General features: G+C 47.4%; 1 protein-coding gene across 1 annotated transcript in view; it reads right to left on the bottom strand.

Moving 5' to 3' along the window:
* Positions 1 to 24,923, bottom strand: part of LOC146829304 (transmembrane 9 superfamily member 2-like) — a 669,393-nt gene that overhangs the window by 235,951 nt on the left and 408,519 nt on the right. The window contains exon 11 of the mRNA XM_085607971.1: positions 1,221 to 1,340. Coding sequence (XP_085464097.1) covers positions 1,221 to 1,340 — 120 coding nt within the window. The remainder of the gene's footprint in view (positions 1 to 1,220; positions 1,341 to 24,923) is intronic.

Below are 24,923 nucleotides of genomic sequence, written 5' to 3'. Positions count from 1 at the left end.
CCAGAAGCAGTCTATGAAGAGGGCATTACAGAGATGTGGCAGTAGTGAGAAGAGGACTGAAGCTGTTGACCTTGTCCTCTGGCATTAATCCTGCCCATGGGGTCCCAAAAAGTTTTGTTGGCTACTGGACGTGCTGCTAGGGCTGTCTCTGGAGATAGACAAAGCCCCATGAGAATTTTCTAAACTTTCTATGCTGCTGATGAAATTAGTGAGCAGGGTTAAATAACATAACTCAAGAGAATGAGCCAAAGCTCTGCAGTCCTTAAAGAACTCAATCTGCTTTCTCACCAAACAATCTTCACAGTGCATCAATAGTGCCATCCTCCCCACAATGTGGCACAAGAATTTTAAAACAATTACAAATGTCATAATCACAAATAAATTTAAAAAAAGACAAAAAGGCAGAAGACACAAGACACTGCACATAGAGCTATTCAAGTGGTTCTGGTCCGCTATGATATTTGAAAACAATATCTAGTGCCTCACAGAGGCAATCATCTACCATATCATAACGTCACGCAGCTCCTGCATCTAAGAAAACATGTTGATGTGTTTCGGTGGTATTTATGATTTGTAGCCACTTACTTCAGGACAAAGAGAAAAAATTCAATCTCCCACACAAAGTTGTGCTGCCCTGGGGGCAGCGCTTTCAAGTGAAATAAGGAGCGGCTTTTAAGCAGCCGCTCCGTGTTTCACTGTGCAGGCAGAAACCCGTCTGCACTTTTAAGGTGGATTAGAGATCACCTTGCAGGCGGGTGCAGTGAGTGACTGCACCCACCTGCAAGTGAATGTCTTGGAGGTCCATGGGACCCCTATTCCCTAATTTAGAGGGCTGCCATCAGGGGTGGTACACTAGTGCGCCTCCTGACAGCTTCTTTGCCTCTGCACCTGTATCTATAATATGGTGCAGGCACAGAGGCAAAGGGAGTCCCTCATTTGCATGGGGCCACGCCCCCATGCAAACGAGGTAACACCCTCTGGCGACAGCACTGATGCTATATGTGCGCCAGCGCTATCTGTATTACCAAAGTGCCCCGAAGCTCGTAAAGCGGGCACCATGCCGGTTGCGGCCCGGGGGCACTTTATACAATACGGCCCAAGGTGGCTGCTAAAAATGTATTGTTCTGTCCATCCCCTCGCATACACTGCCAAAAACACATTGTTAACTTTCTATGTCTACACAGCATGACACAAGTAACTTTAAATGTGAAACTGCTTACTTTTGTACATTCTGGCAGACACATATCCAGCAGGAGTACCCAGTAAAACCCACAATACAACAGCACAACTCATCAAGGCTCCTCGATTTGCTGGTGAGAGAAATCCAAGGCAGGCTAAAACTGAAAGCAAAAAGAAGATTGGATGAACTGTCAATTCTTGGACAAAGTTTTATTTTATTACACTTTCTCAGGTTTGTAATGTAAACCCGTGCATAACAGAAGAAATAAACCCTCACGACGCTGACATTTGAAAATTCGAAGTTCATCGAAAGTTAAGGGTACAGAATAAACCGTTATGCTCTTTCACAAAACCTTAAACTATCTGCTCAGTAACAACTGTTTGGTCATATTTCCTTTAACATCTAGACCCTGGGTCATCAACGAAAGGCCGTAGAATGTTCCAATGGATTCCAGATTTTCTTCTATTTCTTTAGACATCACCTACATGGATAAGCATTTCTCTGCCACAGTAGACCAGTCCATGTTGGATCACCACTCACTCACACTGGGCGGTTCCACAGAGCCCCACCATCTGGCTACATCCCTGCATGCTATCATTAAACCTAAATCACATAGAAATGTAGTGTTTTTTTCCATTGTTCCAAATATCGAACAGGACACGTTTTGCTTCGTCTTCCATGGGGATCTTTGCTACTTGGGTTAAGCAACTCCTTATACCAACCTAGAAGGGTCCTAGGTTGGGACACATCCAGATACTGTGACAAAAGTCGCCCATTTCACCGCAGTCCTTACCGCATAAGTCCCAGCTGATTGTGGCAACCCTCAGCAAACGACCTGGGTGTAATACATTATGTGCAGTATCTTAATCTAGACTAGCCCTAATCGCCACTACCTGGGGAATTTTAAATCCCCTTCTCTATCAGTACTGTTTATTGTTCCATGGCTCACATTCCATCTTGCTTTAAAATCCGTCCATAGTCAGGCGTGCTATAAATGAATATTCTATAGATTAACAAGCAGCTTGCTTAACCAATCCCTCTAGCAACACCCTGTTGTCTAATAGGGAACAGTCTGTGACCGACGCACCTCGGGAGCACTAATTAACTTTATGACTGAATAGTTAAAAAACAGCTTTGACAGGGCTTTACATTTTTTTTTCTTTTCACATGTCTGGAGGTGAAAACATTACTCTATAAATCAATTTACTGTGAAGGACAAAAGGCCAAAGTCCAGATTTTTTTTCTTTTTTTGCAGTTTTATATAGCGTCCACTCGACCCGAAGGTATTGAAGCGCTTTACATTAGCACGGAGATTACGTGATTTGCCCAGAATCACAGGGTGTTGAGGCGCGCAGAGCCTCGAAACTGGTTCCCCAGCTCCAACGTCGGCATCTCTGAGCGATACCTCGCAGGCTCTCACAGTTTAAATCTTATCATAGAACACCTCAACAAAATTGCAGCCAATGAAATGCAGGGCCGCTGCGCTAAAGAATTCACCATAGGCTTATCCAGTCTGCAATATGGGTGTTTTCAGTAAGGTGTCAATGTTACTCAAAACAGGCTAGATAGAAGATGAGATGTGGAGAGTGGACACACCGAAGAGATATTTCAGACAACTGGTATGAAAGATGATAATCTGGAGAAGACTATCATATTGTGGAACATTTCTACATGTCCTCCTGTCATAAATATTAATGTATACTACATGTACCATGTGACTTGATCCGTACATCTCTACTGAGTAAAATTGTTCTGCAATGTATTGCTCTAATCCTATTGTACCTATTCACAGGATGTATGGATAGGTCAATGACAAACATTTCCCGCACAAATAAAACGGACAGCAGGCAAGAAGCTTGGATCCCTGCAAGGCCAGTGCAGCCGTGCATCCTCCAGAAGGCCGGTAAATTGATTAATTGTAGCATTGGTTATTTACTGTACAAAAATACAGCAGCTGAATGAAAACATGCATTAATGTTGCTGTTCGTTTTTTCACCAACTTGGACCACTGCTGAAGCAAGATAAGCCATGAGTGCAACCCAAATCCAAAAGAGCATCATCAACCTGCCCCTAATCTGAGTCCACCATACTAACTAAAGCAACCATTAAGATTCCCATGAATGGCCCCAACGATAAAGATGTCCTAGCTGAGATATCGCACTGCTGTGCCACCAGTCTTTCTGTACAGAGTCTGAGCCTGAATGGTCTTCTCTTATTCTAGGTATTCAACCTATGCCTCCAAAACCAACATTTGTCCGGTTTAACCTTACCATGGACCCAACCAATATCACAGCCAACTCAAGTCAACCTAAACTAATACAAAAATCGAACTCTAAGAGCGGTTTTCATTAATATTTTTCCTTGAACATTTCAACTGAGATTTATTTGTGTGGCCTTAAGAGGAATTGAAGACTAAGGCTTGGGACTTATTAACAGTTTGACATTCATTACTAAGGGCTCAGAGCTTCAAGTGACACCCTACTGTATGGCTTTTTTTTGGGGGGGGGGGGGGGGGGGAGACGGGAGCACATGATGGAACTGTAAATTGGTTGAAGTCCACTGCTGCTTGCAGGTGCACACACAGACAACAATGAACAATCAAAACTTCGTGACACAGTTCACTGACCTCTACATGACTAGGGGAGAGACATCCACGTGTAATCTAAAGAAATGTATCAGTTATATCCCAGCGCCCTGCCTCCACAGAAGGTGAGCTGTTGCTTACATGCCGACCTATCGGAACGTGAATTTGCCGATGCCATAAGCAAGATAAAGAGCAGGAAATCTCCAGGACCTACTGGTTTCTCCCCAGAATTCTATAAATTAATAAAATCCTAAATTGTGGGCCCGCTCAGATCAAGGTTACGGAGAGCAAGGGAGGAGGGCATTCTGCATCGAGGTCTGAGGAGGACAACGATTGTGATGATTGATAAATCAGAGAAACCATGGGAGCGTGCCTCCTACTGCCCAATATCCCTTATAAATCCTGAAACCAAGATCCTGGCAAAGGCACTTGCCAAATACTTGCTGCAAGTGGTGGACACGCTGGTGGCCCCGATCAATCAGGCTCTATGACATACAGGGCAACGCAACACAACCTACGTAGACTGGCTGGGTGCCTGGCAAGGTGCGACCGAACAGATGGCAGACCTGAACATTCTGCTTGCCATGGATGCCGAGAAGGTGTTTGACGCCCTGGAATGACCTTACTTAATGGTGATAATATGCAAAAGGAGATAAGTGCAGAATTGATGTCCTGTGTGACGTTATTATACAACAATAGGTTAGCCAGTGTCAGGGCAAACAGGGCTTTTTCTGAGAAGTTTCGTATAGGCAGAGGCACACGTCCGGGATGCCTGCTGGCCCCTACTTTTTGCACTGGCAACTGAACCCTTAGCATGCTGGCTGCAGACAGATGCACTGATGCGAGGAGTGAGGTGGGACAAACTGGGAAGACGTCGTCTCCTAGTATGCTGGCGACATATTGTTGTATCAGGCGGAACTTGACTGCGCAGTCCCTAGGGTGCCGGACATTCTGGCCATGTTTGGTTCCCACTCTGGCCTCAAAATAATTTGGAACAAGTCCATTGCATTTCCGCTGTCAAAGGAGGCGAGGTCAGGGACTTGGCCCTACTCCTCCGCAAGGCAACCCAGAGATTTAAAGTATTTCAGGATCTTTTTAGTACAAGGAAACAGGATTTATTCGTTAGGGAGTACCTGGGGAGAATCATCGACTCCTATAAAGCAAATGCACAGCACTGGAAGAAATTACCATTATCCCTTATGGGCAAGGCTGCCCTTTACAAAATGATATCCCAGCCAAAATTCCTTACATTCTGCAGAACACCCCGTTCAAGGTTCCAGATGGTTTCTTACAGGCAGTAGTGGATGTCACATGGGGTATACTGTGGGGGTTCGAAACGCCAAGGATTGCATAGTGGTCTCTCACTAGAAAACGCCTGGAGGGCTGAATCCCCCTTCATGATTTTCACCTGTATTACTGGGTGACACAGTTGCAAATAGTCAATGACTTGGCCTTCGCCTCCCAGCAGGAGCCCTCAGTGATGGCAGACAGACTGGCCATGGACCTGGAGGGGTATGTCCAATGCCTTTACAGGGAGAAAGGGATGACAGTTCTGCCGGCCCCCACGTCAGTGGTCATCAAAATATGGCATGCCGCAACTAAGGCCCTAGGGTGGAAGGGTAACCTGACCGTAGCGACCCAGCTATGGGATTCTGAATTCTTGAACAGGCTGCATCTCAGAGGGCCACCGAAAGTGGGACCTGTTGGGAATTTTTAAAGTTGGTGATATCTGGTGAGGAAACGAGATCATACCATTTGAGGAATTACAGGGAGAGTATGAGTTGTCACGAGGGTCAGGGGGCTGTACTGTCAACTAAATTACCTCCTGAGACATCACACGGATACCTTACAGGAAGCCCCAGATATGTCGCCTCTCGAACACAGGGTCTTGGGCGTTCCCTTGACCAGCCTCGCAGTCTCCCGCTTATATCTACTCTCCTATACAATAGCCTCCCTTCCCTGGATGGCCTCAGAGACAAGTGGGAACAAGACCACAGTAGACTGGAAGATGACGACTAGGGGCTGCCTTCTGATACCCCTGGGTTTCAACTAACTAAACTGAAATTGCTTCACAGGGCCTACTTCACAAGGACAAAACTGTTTTGAATGGGGAGGACTGCTAGAGACCTCTGTTAGAGGGTTTGCAAACAGAAAGGTACCCTGCTGCATACGATTTGGGGGTGCCCTAGTATCTAGCCTTTCTGGGGAAAAGTGGACAGTAGATTGTCATTAGTCCTGGATTTCACACTGAAGATCACCCCACAACTTATAGCTCTGGGCATTTGGGGGGGGGGGGGGGGGGAACACATTTTGAACTGCTATACCCTTCTCCTATGTAATACTGCTCTGATAGTGGAGAGACAGGTTGTGATCAAACTATGGGGGCAGGATAAGACCCCGTCACTGCAGACTTGGGAGTCCAACATGGACTGGTGCTTGAGGACCGAAAACATAGTATACCTGGGAAGGAGTTGCCTGCAAAAGTTCGAAAGAATATGTGGCCGTGGGAGTGCTCTAACAAGGTTGACCCTAAATGGATGGCACAAGTGGAAGCCCCGGGAGGGGTAGTAATACACAGGGAGCATCAATATGGTGCGGGCGTGACGTCACTGTTTAGTCACATATATGCGAAAGTCTGGGACGGTGGTCCTGCTATTAATGTAACTGTACTCAAACAGGTATGCCTCACATTGTTATTTGTGAATTGTTGGCTCCTTCCCCATCTGGTTGATTAAAATCAATAAAAAATATGTCCAAAAAAGCCCCTAAAAACAATGTACAATCAGAGAGAGTGCACGGGCTGAAAGATAAGATATGTAAAGGAATCGCCTCATGAAAGGAGAAGAAAATCTACTCTATTAGCTCAAACAGTGCTTAGTATTTTAATTGAGGCGCACAACAATACATTTTACAGATGTGCCTGCTTTGTGGAATTGTTTTTGTACCTGAATGGAAACAGCACAACTACTGAACACTGGGCTGAAACTATAACATTTGTTCCACATATTTACAAAGAACAACCGGCATTGATGGGGCACTAAGCTAAGAACTACGAGCCTTCTGGCAGTTATATTTTCTATTAAGACACACAATGTGTATTGGAATAAAGGGCTGGGGAAAGGTCATGTGCTGTGCAGTGGGTCTTTGCGCATTGTGGCTGAATGCACATGTGCCCAGGTCCAGAAAGCGGTTGGAGGCCACCTGGCGGCAGGGTGTGACTCGCACCATGTCACAGCAACAACAGGCTCCACCCCACCACCATCCATCCCGAAAACACACTCATCTGTCAGAGCACTGCAGCCGTTCAGCAAGCTAGTGGACTCAGCAACAGCCACACCATGATGGTGCTCATGGGTCGGAAGAATGCAGCACTTCTCCCGCACCACACATGAAACGGATGGGGCAGTAAAGAGATCGCTTCTGCTTCACTTTGGAGGGGTGGAGCTGTATGAACTGTTCAAAAACCTGCCCAAAATGGGTGACCAAGCAGACATTGATGCCGCCATTGCGGCTCTGAACCTAGGCTTTGAGTAGTTTAAGCTGCGACAGACACCACAGACGAAGGATGAGTCAGTTGAGGTCTTCTACCCACAACTCAGTAAACAGGCAAGCACGTGCTTCAAAATTGACCAACTCCAGGAATGACGGCGCAGCTGATACAGGGCTGCAGGTCAGCACTCCTACAAGGGCTCATCCTACTTCAATCGGGGATCACCTTGGATGCCATCCTAGTTCTGGCAAGGTTGCATGAACTGGCCCACAGCCAGGCTGATGGCATGCAGGTGGCTATAACGAGAGGGGTGGCCCCGCCTGGCACGCCTCTCCAATGAAGGTGAAAAAGGAGAAGGTGAATGCTATCAAGAGATGACCAGCTCAGGCACACATCTCAACCACTCCACGCAACCGGAGGGCAGGTACGGCAACTGCAGCAGGAGCACCTAACAACGGATGTATGCCCACCTCGAGGGTGCTCTCGCTCAGGATGGCTGAACCACTTTGCCAAAGTGTGCCGGATTGAAGGAAAAGGCCTGAGAACGGTGAACAGGGACAGGCTGAAGGCGGCCCTGCAGCAGCTATCGATCAATGAGGAAGAGCCCAAAGGTTAGCCATTGCGGAGCAGTCTGGTGCCCGTCCGGTGCTCAGCGAAGACGCGGACGGCGAGGCGTTCACCATCTCCTTCATAGGCAAGGAAGGCAATCTGAAACGCCCGCCGCCCATGTGCACCATGGAGATCAGAGGGACATTTGTGAGTGCTTTAATTGACACGGGAGCCTCAGTCAATGTCATGGACTCCACCCAGTTCAACAGGATTGCTCCATGCCCCAAAATGGCTCCCACCAGAGTGGGGATATACATATATGCAGGCAGGAAACCACTATCACTGTTAGGAGTAGTGGAAGTGGTGGTAGTAAGCGAAGGGATGTCGAGGAGGGCCCGCTTCCACGTCATGGAAGAAAACACATGCACCCTCCTGGGCTGCTACACGGCTGAAGACCTCTGGCTTGTATTCTTCACAAGGCACATCATGAGTTTTATGCTGCTCAAGGACAAACAGGGGCAGTTCCACATTGATGACACCATGAGACCCATGCCATTCCACCATCGGAGGGTACCTTTCCACCTGAGACCATTGTTGGAGGAGGAGCTATGGAACATGGAGCAGCAGGGTGTGATCGAGAAAGTCACTCGGCCCACCGCCTGGGTCTCACCCCTCGTAGTTGCGCACATGTCAAAGTAACCTGGGGCTATTCGGCTTTGTGTGGACATGCACTCCCAGACTATGGATGACAATGGGGTGGACCTTTATGGAGCACAATGGTACTCAAAACTTGAACTCCATGCCGGCTACTGTAGGAAGCTGGTTCTTGAGCAAGTACACCACAAAGAGGTATACTGTGCAAAGAGTCCAGGTATTCCGTTATAAGTGGACAGGGGCTTGCTCTACCAATCCCAAGGTGCTCTTCTAGGGGGTAGAGTGGTCGAGAAGCCTCAGGCTTATCAGAGATAGAGTATTAGACATCTGCAATACACACAAAGTCAAATAAATGAGGCACACAACTCAACAAGGAAATCCACACCAATGTGGAAATATCACTTATCTTTATAGAACTTTTGGCACCAAGATCATCAAAATCAGGTAAGTATGTTTCAAGTTTACAGGTTTAAAAAATCAACACCGTGCAATTTTTTAAGTGGTAATGTTATCCTACGGAGAACAGACATACACTGCATACAGCGACTTACAAGACCAATCTCCTAGACTTAAGGTAAGTATGGGGCAAGATCCAAGGCAGCACCAACAGGTCACCTCGGGTGGCACTGGGGCGGCCGGGTGCAGAGGTGATTTTCAGAGTCGGTGTCCAATGTGAGCCTACAGGGAAAAACATGTGCTGCATTGGAGCACATCATAGAGATTTATGGGACCAGTCTTCTAGACGCAAGGTAAATACGGGGCAAGGTCAAAGGCAGCACCACCGGGTCTCTTCGGGCGGCACTGAGGCAGGCGGGTGCTAAGGTGCTTTGCAGCATCGGGTGCCCAATGTTAGTCAATGGGGACCGATCCGTTCGAAAAGAGACTGCAGGCTTGGACTGGGAAACTAGTCAGGCTGAACCAACAAGGGGGCTCATGTCTCACAGCGCTCAGGAATGTGAGGACACCTTTGGTCCACTACCACTCGGGCCAGGGGTAACAGGTGCAAAGGTGTCTTGAGGGATCAGGTTTTTCACAGCAGAGTCACTCATGTCAGGGCGGCTGCACAAAGATGCTGCAAGCGGCATCGTGGAGTCCCCTGCTGGCAAACCCAAGGTGAGCTTCTTCTCTGGAGGGCTGGGGGACCACACTGGCACTGTTGGCCCACTTCCACTCGGGCTCGGAGCATTGGAATGGTGCTGGCCGATGTCAGGTTTATTTGCAAAACAAAATGGAGAGAAAGGGATTTTCGCAATAAATAATATTGGAGGGGGTACTCCTTGTTCCCTTTTAAATATTATAACAAACAAAGTTGAGGAGTAAACCCAATAGACAGAACCTGTCTTAATGGTGTTTGGAACGTGGAGCATTAGAAAAAGATTTTCTTTCATAAGTAGACCCCTCACTCACCAACCTGGTTGGTTACATGCTTCATCATCGGGGTCCCACCTGGACAGCCGAATGCCATCCAGGTGTGCTGCGACACCTGTTTACAGTAGAGCTGGTTTTTTGTGAAGGTGAATAAAAAAGTGTTGATTAAAAATTGGCCAAATTTAACCTAATCCAAATGATTTATTCTAGGGCAATTTGGACAATGTTAAAAATTATGGGGATACCGTGTTAGGTTAAATTGACCTACAGTATCATCTAGTGGGTAAATAGTGAAAAAGGCGGCCTACATGTTTCAACCATCAGTTGTTACTACCAGGTTTTCGTCAGGACCAGTGAACGTGACCCAGGGGGTGTACACTCGCTAAGGTGTACCCTGCCCTTGGTCATTCAAAACCTAACCATCTACTCACGGTTAGGAATCCCTTCATTCCATTTGTTGAAAGGAAAAAATCTGTGGAGATAAACACATAATCACAGAACAAACATCAAGTCGCTGTAATTGTTATTCATTGTTGGATAAATGCTCTTGTAGTTACCAAAAAGAAGAATTGTGAAGCGTGGGATGATCGTGCAACTCACGGTGCGCCTCCTTAGCTAAGAGGCAGTGGACTCTCATAATCACGCGCATCTGACAGTGACGCTCACACAAAACACATACCCACTCATCATACTCAATTGAGTGGGTGTCAGCATACTCTAAAAAGAGTAGGGAGTGCCAATGCACCGGTGCAAACACAGGACCTAATGAGAAATATCCCAAGGTCCATGGTTATATCAAACCCACATGCATCCAAACTTAGTGGTGGGTGATTAAAAAACACTCTCACTCGATCAGGTTCCCGTAAATGGCCAAAGTACTCACTGTGTGGAACCGATCACCATGTGTTGTACCTAACAGCAGGACTAGCCGCATCTCCCTGCAGAATACGTTAACCGGAGCAGCAGCGTCCTGGATAAGCAACCGCTAAGCCACACCCGTCACCCACGTGACCCGGAAGCAGCCGCTTATCCAGGACGCTGCTGCTCCGGTTAACGTATTCTGCGGGGAGATGCGGCTGGTCCTGCTGTTGGGTACAACACATGGTGATCGGTTCCACACTGTGAGTACTTTGGCCATTTACGGGAACCCCCGTTTCCTGTACTCCGCGTAATACTATGCCTTTGGGGTTATTTTGACATTCTCTCTCACTTACCTCTATTTAGATTGTGTAGTGAACCAACCATATGACCCCGACTCCCAGGAGGCACGCAAACATCACGTTTTTAGTAAGCTCCTCTTCTCTCTCCCCTTTTATACTTGACTTTTGGTTTTTAACACGTTTGCGAATCCATACACAATGCTAGTGATCTCGATTTTGATATCACGAAGCGGCAGGCTCACCTTATCGAGTGAGAGTGTTTTTAATCATCCACCACTAAGTTTGGATGCTTGTGGGTTTGATATAACCATGGACCTCGGGATATTTCTCGTTAGGTCCTGTGTTTGCACCGGTGCATTGGCACTCCCTACTCTTTTTAGAGTATGCTGACACCCACTCAATTGAGTATGATGAGTGGGTTTGTGTTTTGTGTGAGCGTCACTGTCAGATGCGCGTGATTATGAGAGTCCACTGCCTCTTAGCTAAGGAGGCGCACCGTGAGTTGCACGATCATCCCACGCTTCCCAATTCTTCTTTTTGGTAACTACAAGAGCATTTATCCAACAATGAATAACAATTAAAGCGACTTGATGTTTGTTCTGTGATTATGTGTTTATCTCCACAGATTTTTTCCTTTCAACAAATGGAATGAAGGGATTCCTAACCGTGAGTAGATTGTTAGGTTTTGAATGACCAAGGGCAGGGTACACCTTAGCGAGTGTACACCCCCCGGGTCACGTTCACTGGTCCTGACGAAAACCTGGTAGTAACAACTGATGGTTGAAACATGTAGACCGCCTTTTTCACTATTTACCCACTAGATGATACGGTAGGTCAATTTAACCTAACACGGTATCCCCATAATTTTTAACATTGTCCAAATTTCCCTAGAATGTATCATTTGGATTGGGTTAAATTTGGCCAATTTTTAATCAACACTTTTTTTTCACCTTCACAAAAAACCAGCTCCACTGTAATCAGGTGTCGCAGCACACCTGGATGGCATTCTACTGTCCGGGTGGGACCCCGATGATGAAGCATGTCACCAACCTGGTTGGTGAGTGAGGGGTCTTCTTAAGAAAGAAAATCTTTTTCTTATGCTCCACGTTCCAAACACCATTAAGACAGGTTCTGTCTATTGGGTTTACTCCTCAACTTTGTTTGTTATACGATGTCAGGTTTACACAGTCCGGAGTCCTCACTGTTCTTTCTTTGGTACCTGCAGTGTGTAGGGAAGCAGCTCAGATACTCCAAAGGAGTTCCTGAGTCTTGGCAGAAGTGCTAGCAGTCCTCCCTGGCTTTTTGGGGCACAGCAGCTTACAGGGTGAGTCAACTTTGGTGCAATTGTGAGGAACAACAAACATGCCGGCAGGGTTGGCACTAAGTCAGTAGCTCCTACCACAGTTCTTGCTTTTCATGGTTCTTCAATCCTTCTTCTTTTAGGTTGCCAGGATTGGATTTCCTGGTGCCAGGGGAGTCCTACAATCTGGGAGATTTTGGGGCATTGTGAAGTGAATGGTAGTAGCCAATGGGCTTTCTATCCCTGGGGTCACTACGTCATCTATATAACCACTTCCTGTGGGAAGTGAGCACAACCCTGACCCTAAGTTCCTACGTTTTCTATCACAAAGATGGCAGATTTCTGATTTTCATATTCACTTCAGGTAGCCCACCTTAGGGTGGAACTAGCTTGAAGGAAAACACGCCCACCTGACTACTAATTTTCCTGCCTGTCTAGGCGCCAATTGGGCAATGGATGGGGAGAGCCAGACTTGCATACCAAAGACAGTGGGCTCTTTGAAGCTCCCTGCCTTGGAATGCTAACTCGCAGATCATCCTGTGGGAGAGGGTGTGAACACCATCTGCCCGAGCAGGCCCTAGGGGATCAGAAACTCGTCTATGGTGACAGGCTGGCTAGGACCAGTCAGTCTATACTAGAAGTTGGTAGGTGTCTAAGGTGGACTCTGGGTGCATGTTTTAATAAATCCATCACTGGAATCAGTGTGGGCTTATTAATATGAGATGTTTGTACCAAGCATCTCTAGTTTTAGTGAAGCCATCATGTAACTGGGGAAATAGTTTTTGAACAGTGTCCAGCACACGTACTTAAAATTGCTTCTCTGGTCACTTGTACTGGCAGTAACTGTACTGGCCAGCAAAGGGATATATCTGCTCTTGTAGATATTTCCAAACATATAATATAATGCACCCTGCATTAAGGCCGTAACGCTTGCTGAAGGGATGACTTACAAATATTACATGCAGTGTTAGGGGACATGGCACACAGGCGTATGACATGTCGTGTTTTCGCTTTTTTAGAGCAACTATCACGTAGCCTGCAGTGGCAGTCTGTATGAGTTTGGTGCTGGGTCCCTTAGAGTGGCACAAAATATGCTGCAGCTCTTGGGGACCCTAATAAGTACCTATGCCCTAGATACCAGAGGGACCACGTACTAGGGACTTACAGAGGTGCTAAAGACCTGGTCATCTGGGGATCAAATGACCAGTTGTTTTACTTTGGGAAAAGAACACTGACGCTGGGGACATGTTTAGTAGGAACCCAGTGCACTTCAGTCAAATTTGCATCAAATATCAAGGGGGTGACTGCTAAAACAAAAACACAGTTTCCTACAGCTACCACCAAATGGAGCTTGATCAAGCCAGTTTTATAACAGTGTTCTCAACACACATGGGTCTCAGGAGGTACCAGAGGCTACATTTTGTTATTTCTTCTGTAGTAAAGGTGTTTCAGAACACCATTAGCGAAACACCCTCCGGCCTTTTAGGTGTTTTAAGCATCAGTGACGACATTCTGATCTTTTCCAAGAAGCTGGAGGAACATCACGTACAGCTCCGAGCAACGCTGGAAAGGTTAGCGGACTGTGTCCTGGCACTGCACAAGAAGAAGTATTCGTGCTATGAGAATTCAATTGACTTCTTGGGGGAGGGTGGGGGGTGTTTGTGTTGTGTTTGTGTATGTCAAAGACAGTGAAGCTGAGGGTGGATCCCAGGAAGGTGGAAGTAATAAGGAAGGCGTTGGTTACCAGGAATGCAACAGAGGTGAGGAGCTTCTTGGGGATGGTGACCCACTGTGGACAATTCATTCTGAACTTGGTCACTTTGTCCGAACCCCTGAGAGCCTTGACAAAGTTAGATGCAATCTGAGAGTCAACGGAATGCACGGACATGGTGTTTCACCAAGTGAAGGATTCCCTGCTGGCTGATGCCACCATGGCTTAATTTGACCCATGATGCAAGACTGAACTTGGTGTTCATGTCAGCCAAAGTAAGGCTGTGAGGTGTCCTCTTGGGAAAAAATGTAAACATCGGGCACCTGATTGCGTATGCCAGTAGAGCGCTGTCGGACATGGAGGCTTGATATGCTCAGATGGAGCAAGATGCGCTGGGGATCCGGTGGGCCTGCCGCCATTTCCCTCTGTACTTGTGCGGACAGCAATTCAAAGTCATCACAGATCACAAACTGTTTGTACCACTCTTTGCGGGAACATCTCGACATGCCCCTCTCCGCATTGAGTGGTGGGCAGTGTGTTGCAGCACTATTCCTTTAAAATAGTGTACTGCCCTGGAGTGCACAACCCGGCAGCCTACCTGTCTCGCCACCCCCAGGAGCAGCCTGGCAACGGCCAGAGTGAGGAGGACAAAGGGGAAGAAGGACCTGTATGGATAGTTGTACATGAAGCATGGCCCATTGATAGAAGAAATCACGAAGGCGATTATGACAGACACAAGCTTGTCCAGAGGACCATGGTCACTGTGCAGAGAGACTGAATAGCCATCGCCAGGAACATGTCCTGGTTTAAGCGAGTGTCGCCCTCACTCTAGGAGCAGAGTGACAATCTGGTGGAATGGGACAAGAGATTGTCCGAGGAGGAAATGTCAGATGGCTCCGGAGGCAGCCCTCGCGATCCGCAGGAAACGTCTTTAACTGGCCGGTCTGTCCCCACCAATAATCATCAGTACCTGGGAGCAACGTTTGCACCACCCACTTAGGTCGCTTCGGTTGGTGCAAGAGATGATAGAGGCCGGGGCCATAAGTATACTCTTTGTCCTAATCCATCACCGAGCCAGTTACGCCGAGACTGTGTGTATGATGTAAATACAGTTTGTTTTTTGTCTAATGATAGTTAGAAGGGATATAGAGTGCCACCTGGCCTCTACTATACTATACAGTGTATGACAGCTACACCTTGAGGGCTGGGCGCGGCACAAGGGGATAAATAAGCAGCGGAGCAGCCGCTCTGAGCACTTTGGCTACAGCAATAGCAAGTGTGTGTCCGTTATTTGCACACACCTGGGAGCCGCGGCCTATCCACACAGCCGTCGAGTGTCGATAACGTGCCAGTACAGCATACCCCTCTAACTAGCAACACAGGCTCCCCCAGAGTGTCAGGGTGTCATATTTACGGGCTGGCTGAGTGGAGTCGTCCGCTTGCTCCTCCTCTCTGCACTGCTACGGGGCCTTCCGAAACAGAGCTGGCATCGCACTTACAAACACTGAATCAGCGATTCGCAGCATGGTGGAGCACAGCCTTGAAGAAAAGGGGATGCTCAAAGAGCGGCAATGGTGTTCATGAACAGGCTCTGTAGCTCCAACGTCTGAGACTGGACACACATTCTCAGAAGCAAGCATCACAAAAAAGGGGGACGGATGCACTGCACTTCTCGGAGGTAGGCGAGGCTTCCAGACTCAAACATCCTACAGAATATCAGAAATCTTAGGTGCAGGGGCATGCCACTCTTGGGTAACATTCATACAACAGAAAATAATTGAAAAACCTAAAAGTGTGACAATATGTGAAGAAAGGGTATTTAAAATCCTGTGTGAAAAGTATAGCAGGGCTTCACACACCCAGGAGGGAAGGAGACCGCATTATTGGCAAATGGACAATATAATTAAATTAAGGGGAAGTAGAGTTACGCCTACGCATTAATCCTGAAACAGGTTTAAAAATAAATATCTAAACTTTGCCATAGACTAAGACCAGTTTTAAATTAAAACTCTTTATAGCAGCATATATGCCGACTAGATTAACCACATTTAATTAAGTTAAAGGAACAAAATGCACAACTGTATAACTGTACTACTAGAAACATCTTTCACAAGCCTCAGACGCCTTAGGAAGACAGAAAATGTGGGTATTATACTCAGATAAACTTAAGCCTCCAGATGCTCCTTTACGGCAGTCTTCAGGACAGGGGGCCGAATCGCAGGCCCTGTAGCCCCTGCAGTGGAGAGGGGCCCTACCATTCAGAACTTCATCAGAATGTAATCCAGAGAGGGACAGAATATACATGAGAATTTAGCTTTCTAAAGTAAAAGTGAACAAGCATTGGCATAGCCAATAGGTCTCGCCTTTGGGACCTTATAAGTGTTTGGCCATGCAACAGTTGCATAACTAAATACTTATAAGGTCCCAAAAGCGAGACCTATTGGCTATGCCAAGCGCCCGTGCGGCCGCGAAAGTGAAAGTAATCGCGGTAAAACACGGCGCGCGCGCCCGTGCACATGCACTGTAGCTCTAGGCTGGCCTGGTAGCACTTTTTGGAGCCCTCTCAATAAGTCTCGCCAGAACAGCGCATGCGCTGGGTCAGGCGAGAGCTAAAAATGTGTGTATAAAATCAGAACCCAATTGTTAAAAGAGGTTTCACATTTAGTCTTTTGAAGCCATTCACAGTACGAGGCAGGCCCGGTTCTAGAGGGTGGACCGGGTGGGCCAGGCCTACCCAAACATGAGCCTGGTCCACCCAAACATGAGCCTTGGCAGTGACGGCACGAAGGCCAGTAGTAAATGGCCTCTTTCATTTAAAACGTTCCTCTTAACGTTGTTTTTTTTTCTTCCTGTTCTGGAAGGTGCGTGATTGGGCCTGGGCTCAATCTCACAGGCACCCCAATCACGCATCTCCTTTTAGAACGGTGGGCTGTGTCCCTGCCCACTCGTGCAGGTAAAATAGGGGCATGAGGAAGGGGACAAAACCTCTCTTTGGCACAGGGTAACCTTAACTGTTCTACTGTGTGGATATTTCCTTTTCTGTTCCACGCTGGAGAAAAAAGTTTGTTTCTCCAGATTCACCTTTCCTGGCCCCTGCAGCTGCTTATCAGATCGGGCTGTGACTAGGAACCGAGCAGGTGAGAGAATGTCTGGCTATTTGTTCTTTTTAAAATCATCAGGGAAGGCCTAGCAAGACACATAATTGTCTATTGGTAGTTTTGAAATGCAGATAAACTGTATTTTATGTTGATAGGTCAGTGGGTTACTGCCTTTGTCACGGAGATTCTCGTGTTACTTGCAGTTCAGAAATTACAATCCTAGCAAAGCGGGCACAACAATCACGGGCAACGAAGGGAACAGAAGGAAACAAGCATTGGCATAGCCAATAGGTCTCGCTTTTTGGACCTTATAAGTATTTAGTTATGCAGCAGAATATCCTTGGTGCAACAACACCAACTGTTGCATGGCTAAACGCTTATAAGCAGGGCCAGACTGGGAACCAAAACCGGCCCTGGCAAAGTGCTCTGCCGGCCCCACCTGGTGCTTGGGGGTGCCGCCGAGCTCTTTGCCAGGGCCGGTTTTCGGCCGATTTTGTTACAGGGCCGATTTTGCAGCTATGATGTAAAAACGGCCCTGTAACAAAAACGGCCCCCAGGGGCCCAAAACCGGCCCCCACCCGTGCGGCGCACCGGGGGATTGCCCGGTGCCCGCTACGGCCAGTCCGGGCCTGCTTATAAGGTCCCAAATGCGAGACCTATTGGCTATGCCAATGCTTGTTTAAAGGAGGCCTCGAAACGGGTCTCTCTATCGGGCTCTGTTTTATGCCCTGGCACAGGCGGTCTGTTTTTTTTCCAGACTACAGTGACATTAGTCACATCCTGTGTGCGTGCTCACACTGTTCACTTCTCACTAGAGGAGTTACGGCATGACAGGTGAGCGTTGTAGGGGCGGAAAAATCCTTTAAAGAGACTCATGTTCTCTCTGGATTTCCCTTCTCTTTTTTTAAACTCAGGAGCAGCAACATTGTCGTGGAGTCACCAGGGCTTTAAGTGGCAGCTTTTTCAATATTATATGCAAGCCATAGTTGCTGTTTATTTATCTACTGCAACTAACCACCATTGACAAAGCCAATAGTCCTGACTTGTTGTAGGTTTGAGGTTACTCGTTGTATCATATATCTGGATGCAATTACAGAAACAGCAAAATACCACTCGGGTGGCACACTATGCTAAGCACAGATTTATAGCTTACATATTTTAAGCCACGCCCTTAATTACATTGGGGACGCCCCTTTGAGAGACCCTCCAGTTTTTTCACCCCACTTAAAGCCCTCGTACCACCCAATTATCTACATCCATTGCTACGAGCAATCCTCACGAGCTTCCCTAATACTAAATGTTGTTGCAGTGCTGGATTAGAGGCAAAGGTTCTGTGCACCGTGTTTTCTGCAGAAATATCACGGAGATTGTCAGTACACTGTGTCTTTAACTCAGGTGACAGCCAGCACATGGCTAGCTATTTCAGGACATTGCAGGCCAGCCTGTCACACAATGGGCAGATCTGGGTGTCACGTCACCTACGTCCCATGAAACTGTCTATTTCATGGGCCATTTGTCTTCCCCATAGTACTCGGAACCCCGCTGTATATGAATTGTACTGATATTGGGAAGCATTCTGATTTTCAATGTATATGTGTTGGTGGGCAGCAGCCACGTCATAGTCGGAAAGTATTCCAACAGAGATCAGGTGACACTTAAGATGACACTGTGCACTGTGCCCTTGGTGTTCAACCTCATGAAGCCAGTATATTCCGAGTGTTTAAGCTATTGGCATTGTAAACGACAATGCCTTTTATTTATGTGTTTTGAAAACAACACATAAATAAAAGGCATTCAAGCATACGACCTGTCAAAACATTAAATATAAAAATAAACTGGTAGTGTTTGTTACGTTCCTACTGTTACACCACATCAGGGTTTTGCTGACATTTTACAAATGCTGGTGGCACAATAAACTGACAGTACACGATCACTTGCTATGAATAATATATACGCACACACGTTTAGCTATTTACACACCTCTGTCCGCCCTGAACAGGAGCAGGCGTTTAGCCTACACAATTGAAGAGGACATAAAATGCATATGTGTGCCTACAGTCGCGGACGCCCGATCTAGGCACCCGTTTATATAACTCTGATGTAACTGCAGCGCATATAGTGAAATCCCCGATGGGCTCCACGCCAGGGCCTGTGTTATTCTGCTGTTCCGGGCGCTAGGAGCGAGGGGCCGAGCGGGGAGGGGAAGAGGGCTTTCAGTTTAAGATTGTCATTCTAAACCCGGAGGGGGTGAGGGTGGGGGGGGGGGGGGGGGGGAATCATTCAAGCTCAAATGTGCCATTACGAAGACAATCCAACTTGCGTTTGCGGTAACCCTCTGCCGGCCAACATTATAGCGACTAGTAAATATAAAGTGAGTAATAATGCTCGGATGGTTAATGCACCCTCCTGCCATAAAGGAATACCAAGGAGCCAGGAAATATTAGCAGCGCCAATCCATAGCCCCAAGAACGGCGCCCTATCCATACATTGCGGTTTATGGATATTATGCTACTGATGTTACATTTATAGATCGCTTACTGCCCAATACGAGGTGCTGAACTTTTATACAAACACAAAGATTATCGGAGGCAGAGGGCGGTGTGACTGTGCTTAATGTCACGGATGGCCTTCCGGCCCGGAACTCTCAGCCTTTGACAGCCATGTCTTTAAAACTCAGCCGTGGTGAGCCACGAGCGCCTTGGGGATGCCCGGAAAGCCAGAATGGAGGCCAATGAGTGGCAGAGAGTCCAGGGAGAAGACATAATGGCCTGGAGGTGCCCCTGAACACACGGGCCTGAGATGAATATCTGTGCCAGGCTGACCGTATTCCGCACGCTTCACTCTAAGCATGGATTTCCAGGGAGTTTTCCGTCACGTACTGCAGTTTTTTTTTTTTTTTAGCATATTTATATAGCGCAAACTCGTGAAAAGGAAGAAAAAAAGAGAAAGAATGAGAAAAGGAAGAGATGGAGACTGAAATAAAGAACAAGCTGTCGCCATTGTGAAACAAGCAGGAAGTGGGATAAGGGAGGGGGTGGCAAATGGTGAGCACTTCGCGGCCGCTTTGATTTTCTCAGTGGCCGCGCGGCTCACTGAGAACATCAAAGCGGCCGCGAAATGAGCTTTTGTGTAAACGGGGGATTTGAAAGTGCAAACTAGTGCTTTCAGGCTGCCAAATGGTGCGCGCGCCCGCACATGCACTGTAGTTGGCAGCCTGAAAGCAATAGTTTGCACTTTCAAATCCCCCGTTTACAAAAGCTCTCGCGAGAGTAGCGCTAAAGTGCTGGCTCAGGCGAGATCTAAAAACGGGCAGAGAAACACAGGGCAACGAAGGCACAAAATTTACGGGGCAACGAAGGGAACAGAAAGAAAAAAACGGGCAGAAAAACACAGGGCAACAAAGGGAACAGAAGGCAAAGCGGGCACAACAATTAGGGCAACGAAGGGTAAGTTACTTACCTGTAATCCTAGTTCTCTTCCAGGGGTATCCTCATCAAAGTCATAAGCACTGAATATTCCCGCCCATGTGCGGGGACCCCGGAAATAATAAAATCATATATGTAAAAAACATACATATATAAAGCTCTGTATATGTATAAACATATATTATTTTTTCCCAAGCAAATGCAGCCCCTAAAAAAGAAGGCTAGGCAATGTATAAATACACGTCCAATAATACATATAGGTATAATAAAACACCTAAATCTCTTTTTTTTTTTTTTATGAGGTAAACACTCACGAGAAAGCAAAAAAGAGAAAACTGTGGTAAACACAGATCTACAACACATTGCTAGCCTGCAGGCTGCATTGCAATACAATACCATAGAGACTGAAAAGCCCTGTATAGGTAAAAACTGGCACCGTGCCTTTTAGGCAGCCCTGGCTTCCATATCCCATCATGCCTCAGGGGTGACAGTTAGGTCAGTTGTTCTTTGCGGGACCGTAGTCCTAAACACAAAGATATATCCTTTCCATAATGAATAATACACTTCTTCTCATTTGCCTGGGGAGGCGGGTGGGTTGCTTATGACTTTGATGAGGATACCCCTGGAAGAGAACTAGGATTACAGGTAAGTAACTTACCCTTCTCTTCCAGGGGATCCTCATCAATAGTCATAAGCACTGAATAGAGTAGCAAGCCCACCTTCCACCAGCAGGCAAATGAAAACAATTGTACCACACATGGAGTAAGAAAATCATGAAAATGATTATGTATGGAACAGATTCCTCAAGGAGGCTTGTCCTACTTGAGTGTCTGCTCTGGTGTCCGAATCCAGACAATAGTGTCTGGTAAAGGTGTGGACAGATCTCCAAGTGGCTGCCTTGCAGATCTCGGAGAGTGGGACATTATTGAGAAAAGCAGCGGTAGCCGCTTTTCCTCTTGTAGAATGCGCTTTAGGGCGTGCCCCCAATGGTTTCTGAGCAGTTGGTAGGCCAATGTAATACTTGAAACAATCCACCTAGCAATGGAACGTTTGGATGCAGCAAAGCCCATACGGACAACCCCATAGTTCACAAACAATTGATCAGATTTCCTGACATTCTTAGTCCTATCTAGATAGAATTTTAGGACCATTTTGACATCTAAAGAATGCAACGCCCTCTCTGCCAGAGAGGAGGGGTTGGGAAAAAAGGTTGGTAAGGAGATGGCTTGGTTTACATGAAAGTCCGATACCACCTTAGGCAGGAATGAAGGATGAGTCCTCATCACTACCCTATTGAGATGAAACGTAGTGTAGGGTTCTTTAGAACAGAGGGCCTGTATCTCACTGACCCTCCGTGCTGAAGTGATGGCTATTAAAAAGGCTGTCTTCCATGTGAGGTGCTGTAGGGTAGCCTTATGAATAGGCTCAAAAGGAGAACCCACGAGCCTTGACAGAACCAAGTTTAGCTCCCAGGAAGGAGAGGGAGGTCTAACAGGGGGATAGACTTTCTTGAGACCTTGCAAGAAATCCTTCACCACCTGCAACTTAAAAAATGACTGCTGCGAAGGCGAACGCCTGTATGCTGTTATGGCTGCTAGGTGAACCTTTATGGATGAAAATTTCAACCCTGCCCTCGCTAAATGTAAAAGATAGGGCAAAATTACATCCTCCTGGCATTTTGTTGGATCATAATGATGCTGAGCACACCATATGTAAAATCTTTTCCACTTACAGAAGTAGGAATGTCTTGTCGAAGACCTCCTGGCTTCCTTCAGTATGGACATACACTCTTGAGGGAGGTTCAGATGTCCATACTGGAGGACTTCAGGAGCCATGCTGTTAAGCTCAGCGAGGGAAGGCTGGGATGGTAAATCTTCCCCTGCATCTTGGATAACAAGTCCGGCCTGCACGGCAGCCGTTTGTGGGGGCGGATCGACATGTGCAGGAGATCCGTGTACCACCACTGCCTCGGCCAGTCCGGTGCTATGAGGATCATCTTGGCAGATGAATTCTGCAGCTTGGTCACCACCTTGGGGATTAGTGGGAGAGGCGGAAAAGCGTACACAAATGTCACTGACCAATTGATCAAAAGGGCATTCCCTAGGGATCCTGGTCGATGGTATCTTGAGGCGAAGCCTCGGCATTTTGTGTTGTGCTCGTCCGCGAAGAGGTCCACTTGCGGACGCCCCCATTCCCCGAAGATGTCTTCTAACACCTCGTCGTTTAGTACCCAGTCCTCTGGTTCTTGAAAATGACGACTGAGAAAGTCTGCTTGCACATTGAGTTCTCCTGGTAGGTGCACCGCTTTCAACGAGATGTTCCTTGCTAGGATCCAGTGCCACAGGGACTGAGCTTCCAGCGAGAGCGTCCTGGATCGAGTACCCCCCTGCTTGTTCAGGTAGTACATTGTGGTGGTATTGTCCGTCTGCACTAGAATGGTACTTGTCTTGATCGCAGGCAGGAACGCTTTGAGGGCTAGGTGGACTGCCCTGAGCTCCAGCATGTTGATGTGGTACAACTGCTCGCTGCTGGACCACCGTCCCTGAGTTTGCAGAGACCCGAAATGCGCACCCCAGCCTTGAAGGGATGCGTCGGTGATTAAGGTCTGAGTTGGGGGTTCTTGATGGAAGGGGATCCCCACTTGTAGATTCAGTGGCTTCAGCCACCACTTGACTGACTGCCTGGCCGCCGAGGAAACCTTTTCTTCCCACAGGGAGTTCCTTTGATCCCATTTGTCCTGGAGATCTTGCTGGAGAGGACGCATCCTTAGCCTGGCATTGGGCACTAGGAAAATGCAGGATGCCATGGCCCCTAGCAGAGATGAGATTTGTCTTGCCGACGACAGATTGTTGGATAGAATCTGCCTGCCTTTGAGGATAATGGATGACTGTCTTTCCTCCGAAGGAAACACTTTTCCTACTACGGAGTCTATAGTTGCACCCAGGTAGTGGATCCTCTGTGTTGGTGAAAAATTGGACTTTTTGGCATTCACTCTGAGACCCAACTTGCGACATAAGTTCAGGCAAAGCGACAGCTGCGATCAAACACTCTGAGGCGATGGACCCTTTATTAGCCAGTCATCTAGGTAGGGATAGACGAAGACTCCTGCACGCCTCAGAGCAGCCTCTACTACTGCCACGCACTTTGTGAATACTCGAGGAGCTGACTTCAGGCCAAATGGAAGAACCTTGAACTGATAGTGAGAGTTCCCCACCACAAACCTGAGAAATTTTCGATGATTCCGTTGGATGGGAATATGGAAATATGCGTCCTGAAGGTCCAGCGAACACATCCAATCGCCCAACCGGAGAAGAGGATATATTTGGTGGAGTGCCAGCATGCAAAATTTTTCCTTTCTTATGTGTTTGTTCAGTATCCCTAGGTCCAAAATGGGTCTGAACTCTACCTTTGCACTCTTTTTTTTTTAATCAGAAAGTATCTGGAGTAAACTCCCTTTCCTCTTTGGTTTTTGGCTACTTTTTCTATTGCAGATTTGAGTAGAAGAGTCGCCACCTCTTCTCTGAGCTGCTTTAGATGCTGGGACGAATGAACAGGAGGAATCGATGGAGGGTGGCTTCGGAAACGAAGCGAGTACCCATGACGCAGTATATTCAGAACCCACTTGTCCTTTGTGATGGATTGCCACTCTGGAAGATGATGCGCAACACTTCCTCCCACCGGAGCGGTGGACAGCATCGGAGGAAGCGGTTCCTCATTGCTTCCCTGGAGCCTTGTTTCCAGCGTTTGACTGCCTATTGTTACCACGTCCCCTGGATGGTCTGCGGGACTGGTACTGCTGTTTCTTTTGACCTTGCTGGTCCTGGTTCTTCTGCCACTGAGGGGTTTGAACCCTCTGCTGGTAGTTACGCCTGTCATTTCCCCTGCGGCGTCGAAACTCTTTCCTCTTTTCAAGCCCGACGGCTTTCATGGTCTCCAGTTATGCCTTCATACGGGCCATTTCTTCGTCTGCATGAGACCCAAAAAGTGAATGCCCGAGAAAGGCAGATTTAGTATTCTCGCCTGCGCTTCCGGCTTCAAGGCCGTCAATCTGAGCCAAGATGATCTTCTGGCTGTGATTCCATGGGCATAAGAATGCGCTGCTAGGGTTGCCCCATCCGCCGCTGCACTTATGACCTGGTTAGAAACCAGACTTCTCTCGTGCAAAATTTCTTCAAAGTCCCGTCTATCCTCTGATGGAACTTTTTCAATGAACCTCTGGAGAGAGTCCCACAATGATCTATCATAGCGCCCCAGAAGCGCTGTGGCGCTGGCCACCTTTAAGCTAGAAGATGCCGAACTGCAAACTCTCCTCCCCTAAAAGTCTTGCGTCTTACTGTCCTTATCTGGGGGCACCGTTGAAGACCCCGCTACTGCATGAGTCTTCCTGGCAGCAGCGGTGATGAC

The sequence above is a fragment of the Triturus cristatus genome, chromosome 5_2 (genome assembly GCF_964204655.1).
Source record: "Triturus cristatus chromosome 5_2, aTriCri1.1, whole genome shotgun sequence".
NCBI classification, from domain to species: domain Eukaryota; kingdom Metazoa; phylum Chordata; class Amphibia; order Caudata; family Salamandridae; genus Triturus; species Triturus cristatus.
The sequence above is the reverse complement of the archived record's forward strand: the minus strand, read 5'-3'. Positions and strand labels throughout refer to the sequence as shown.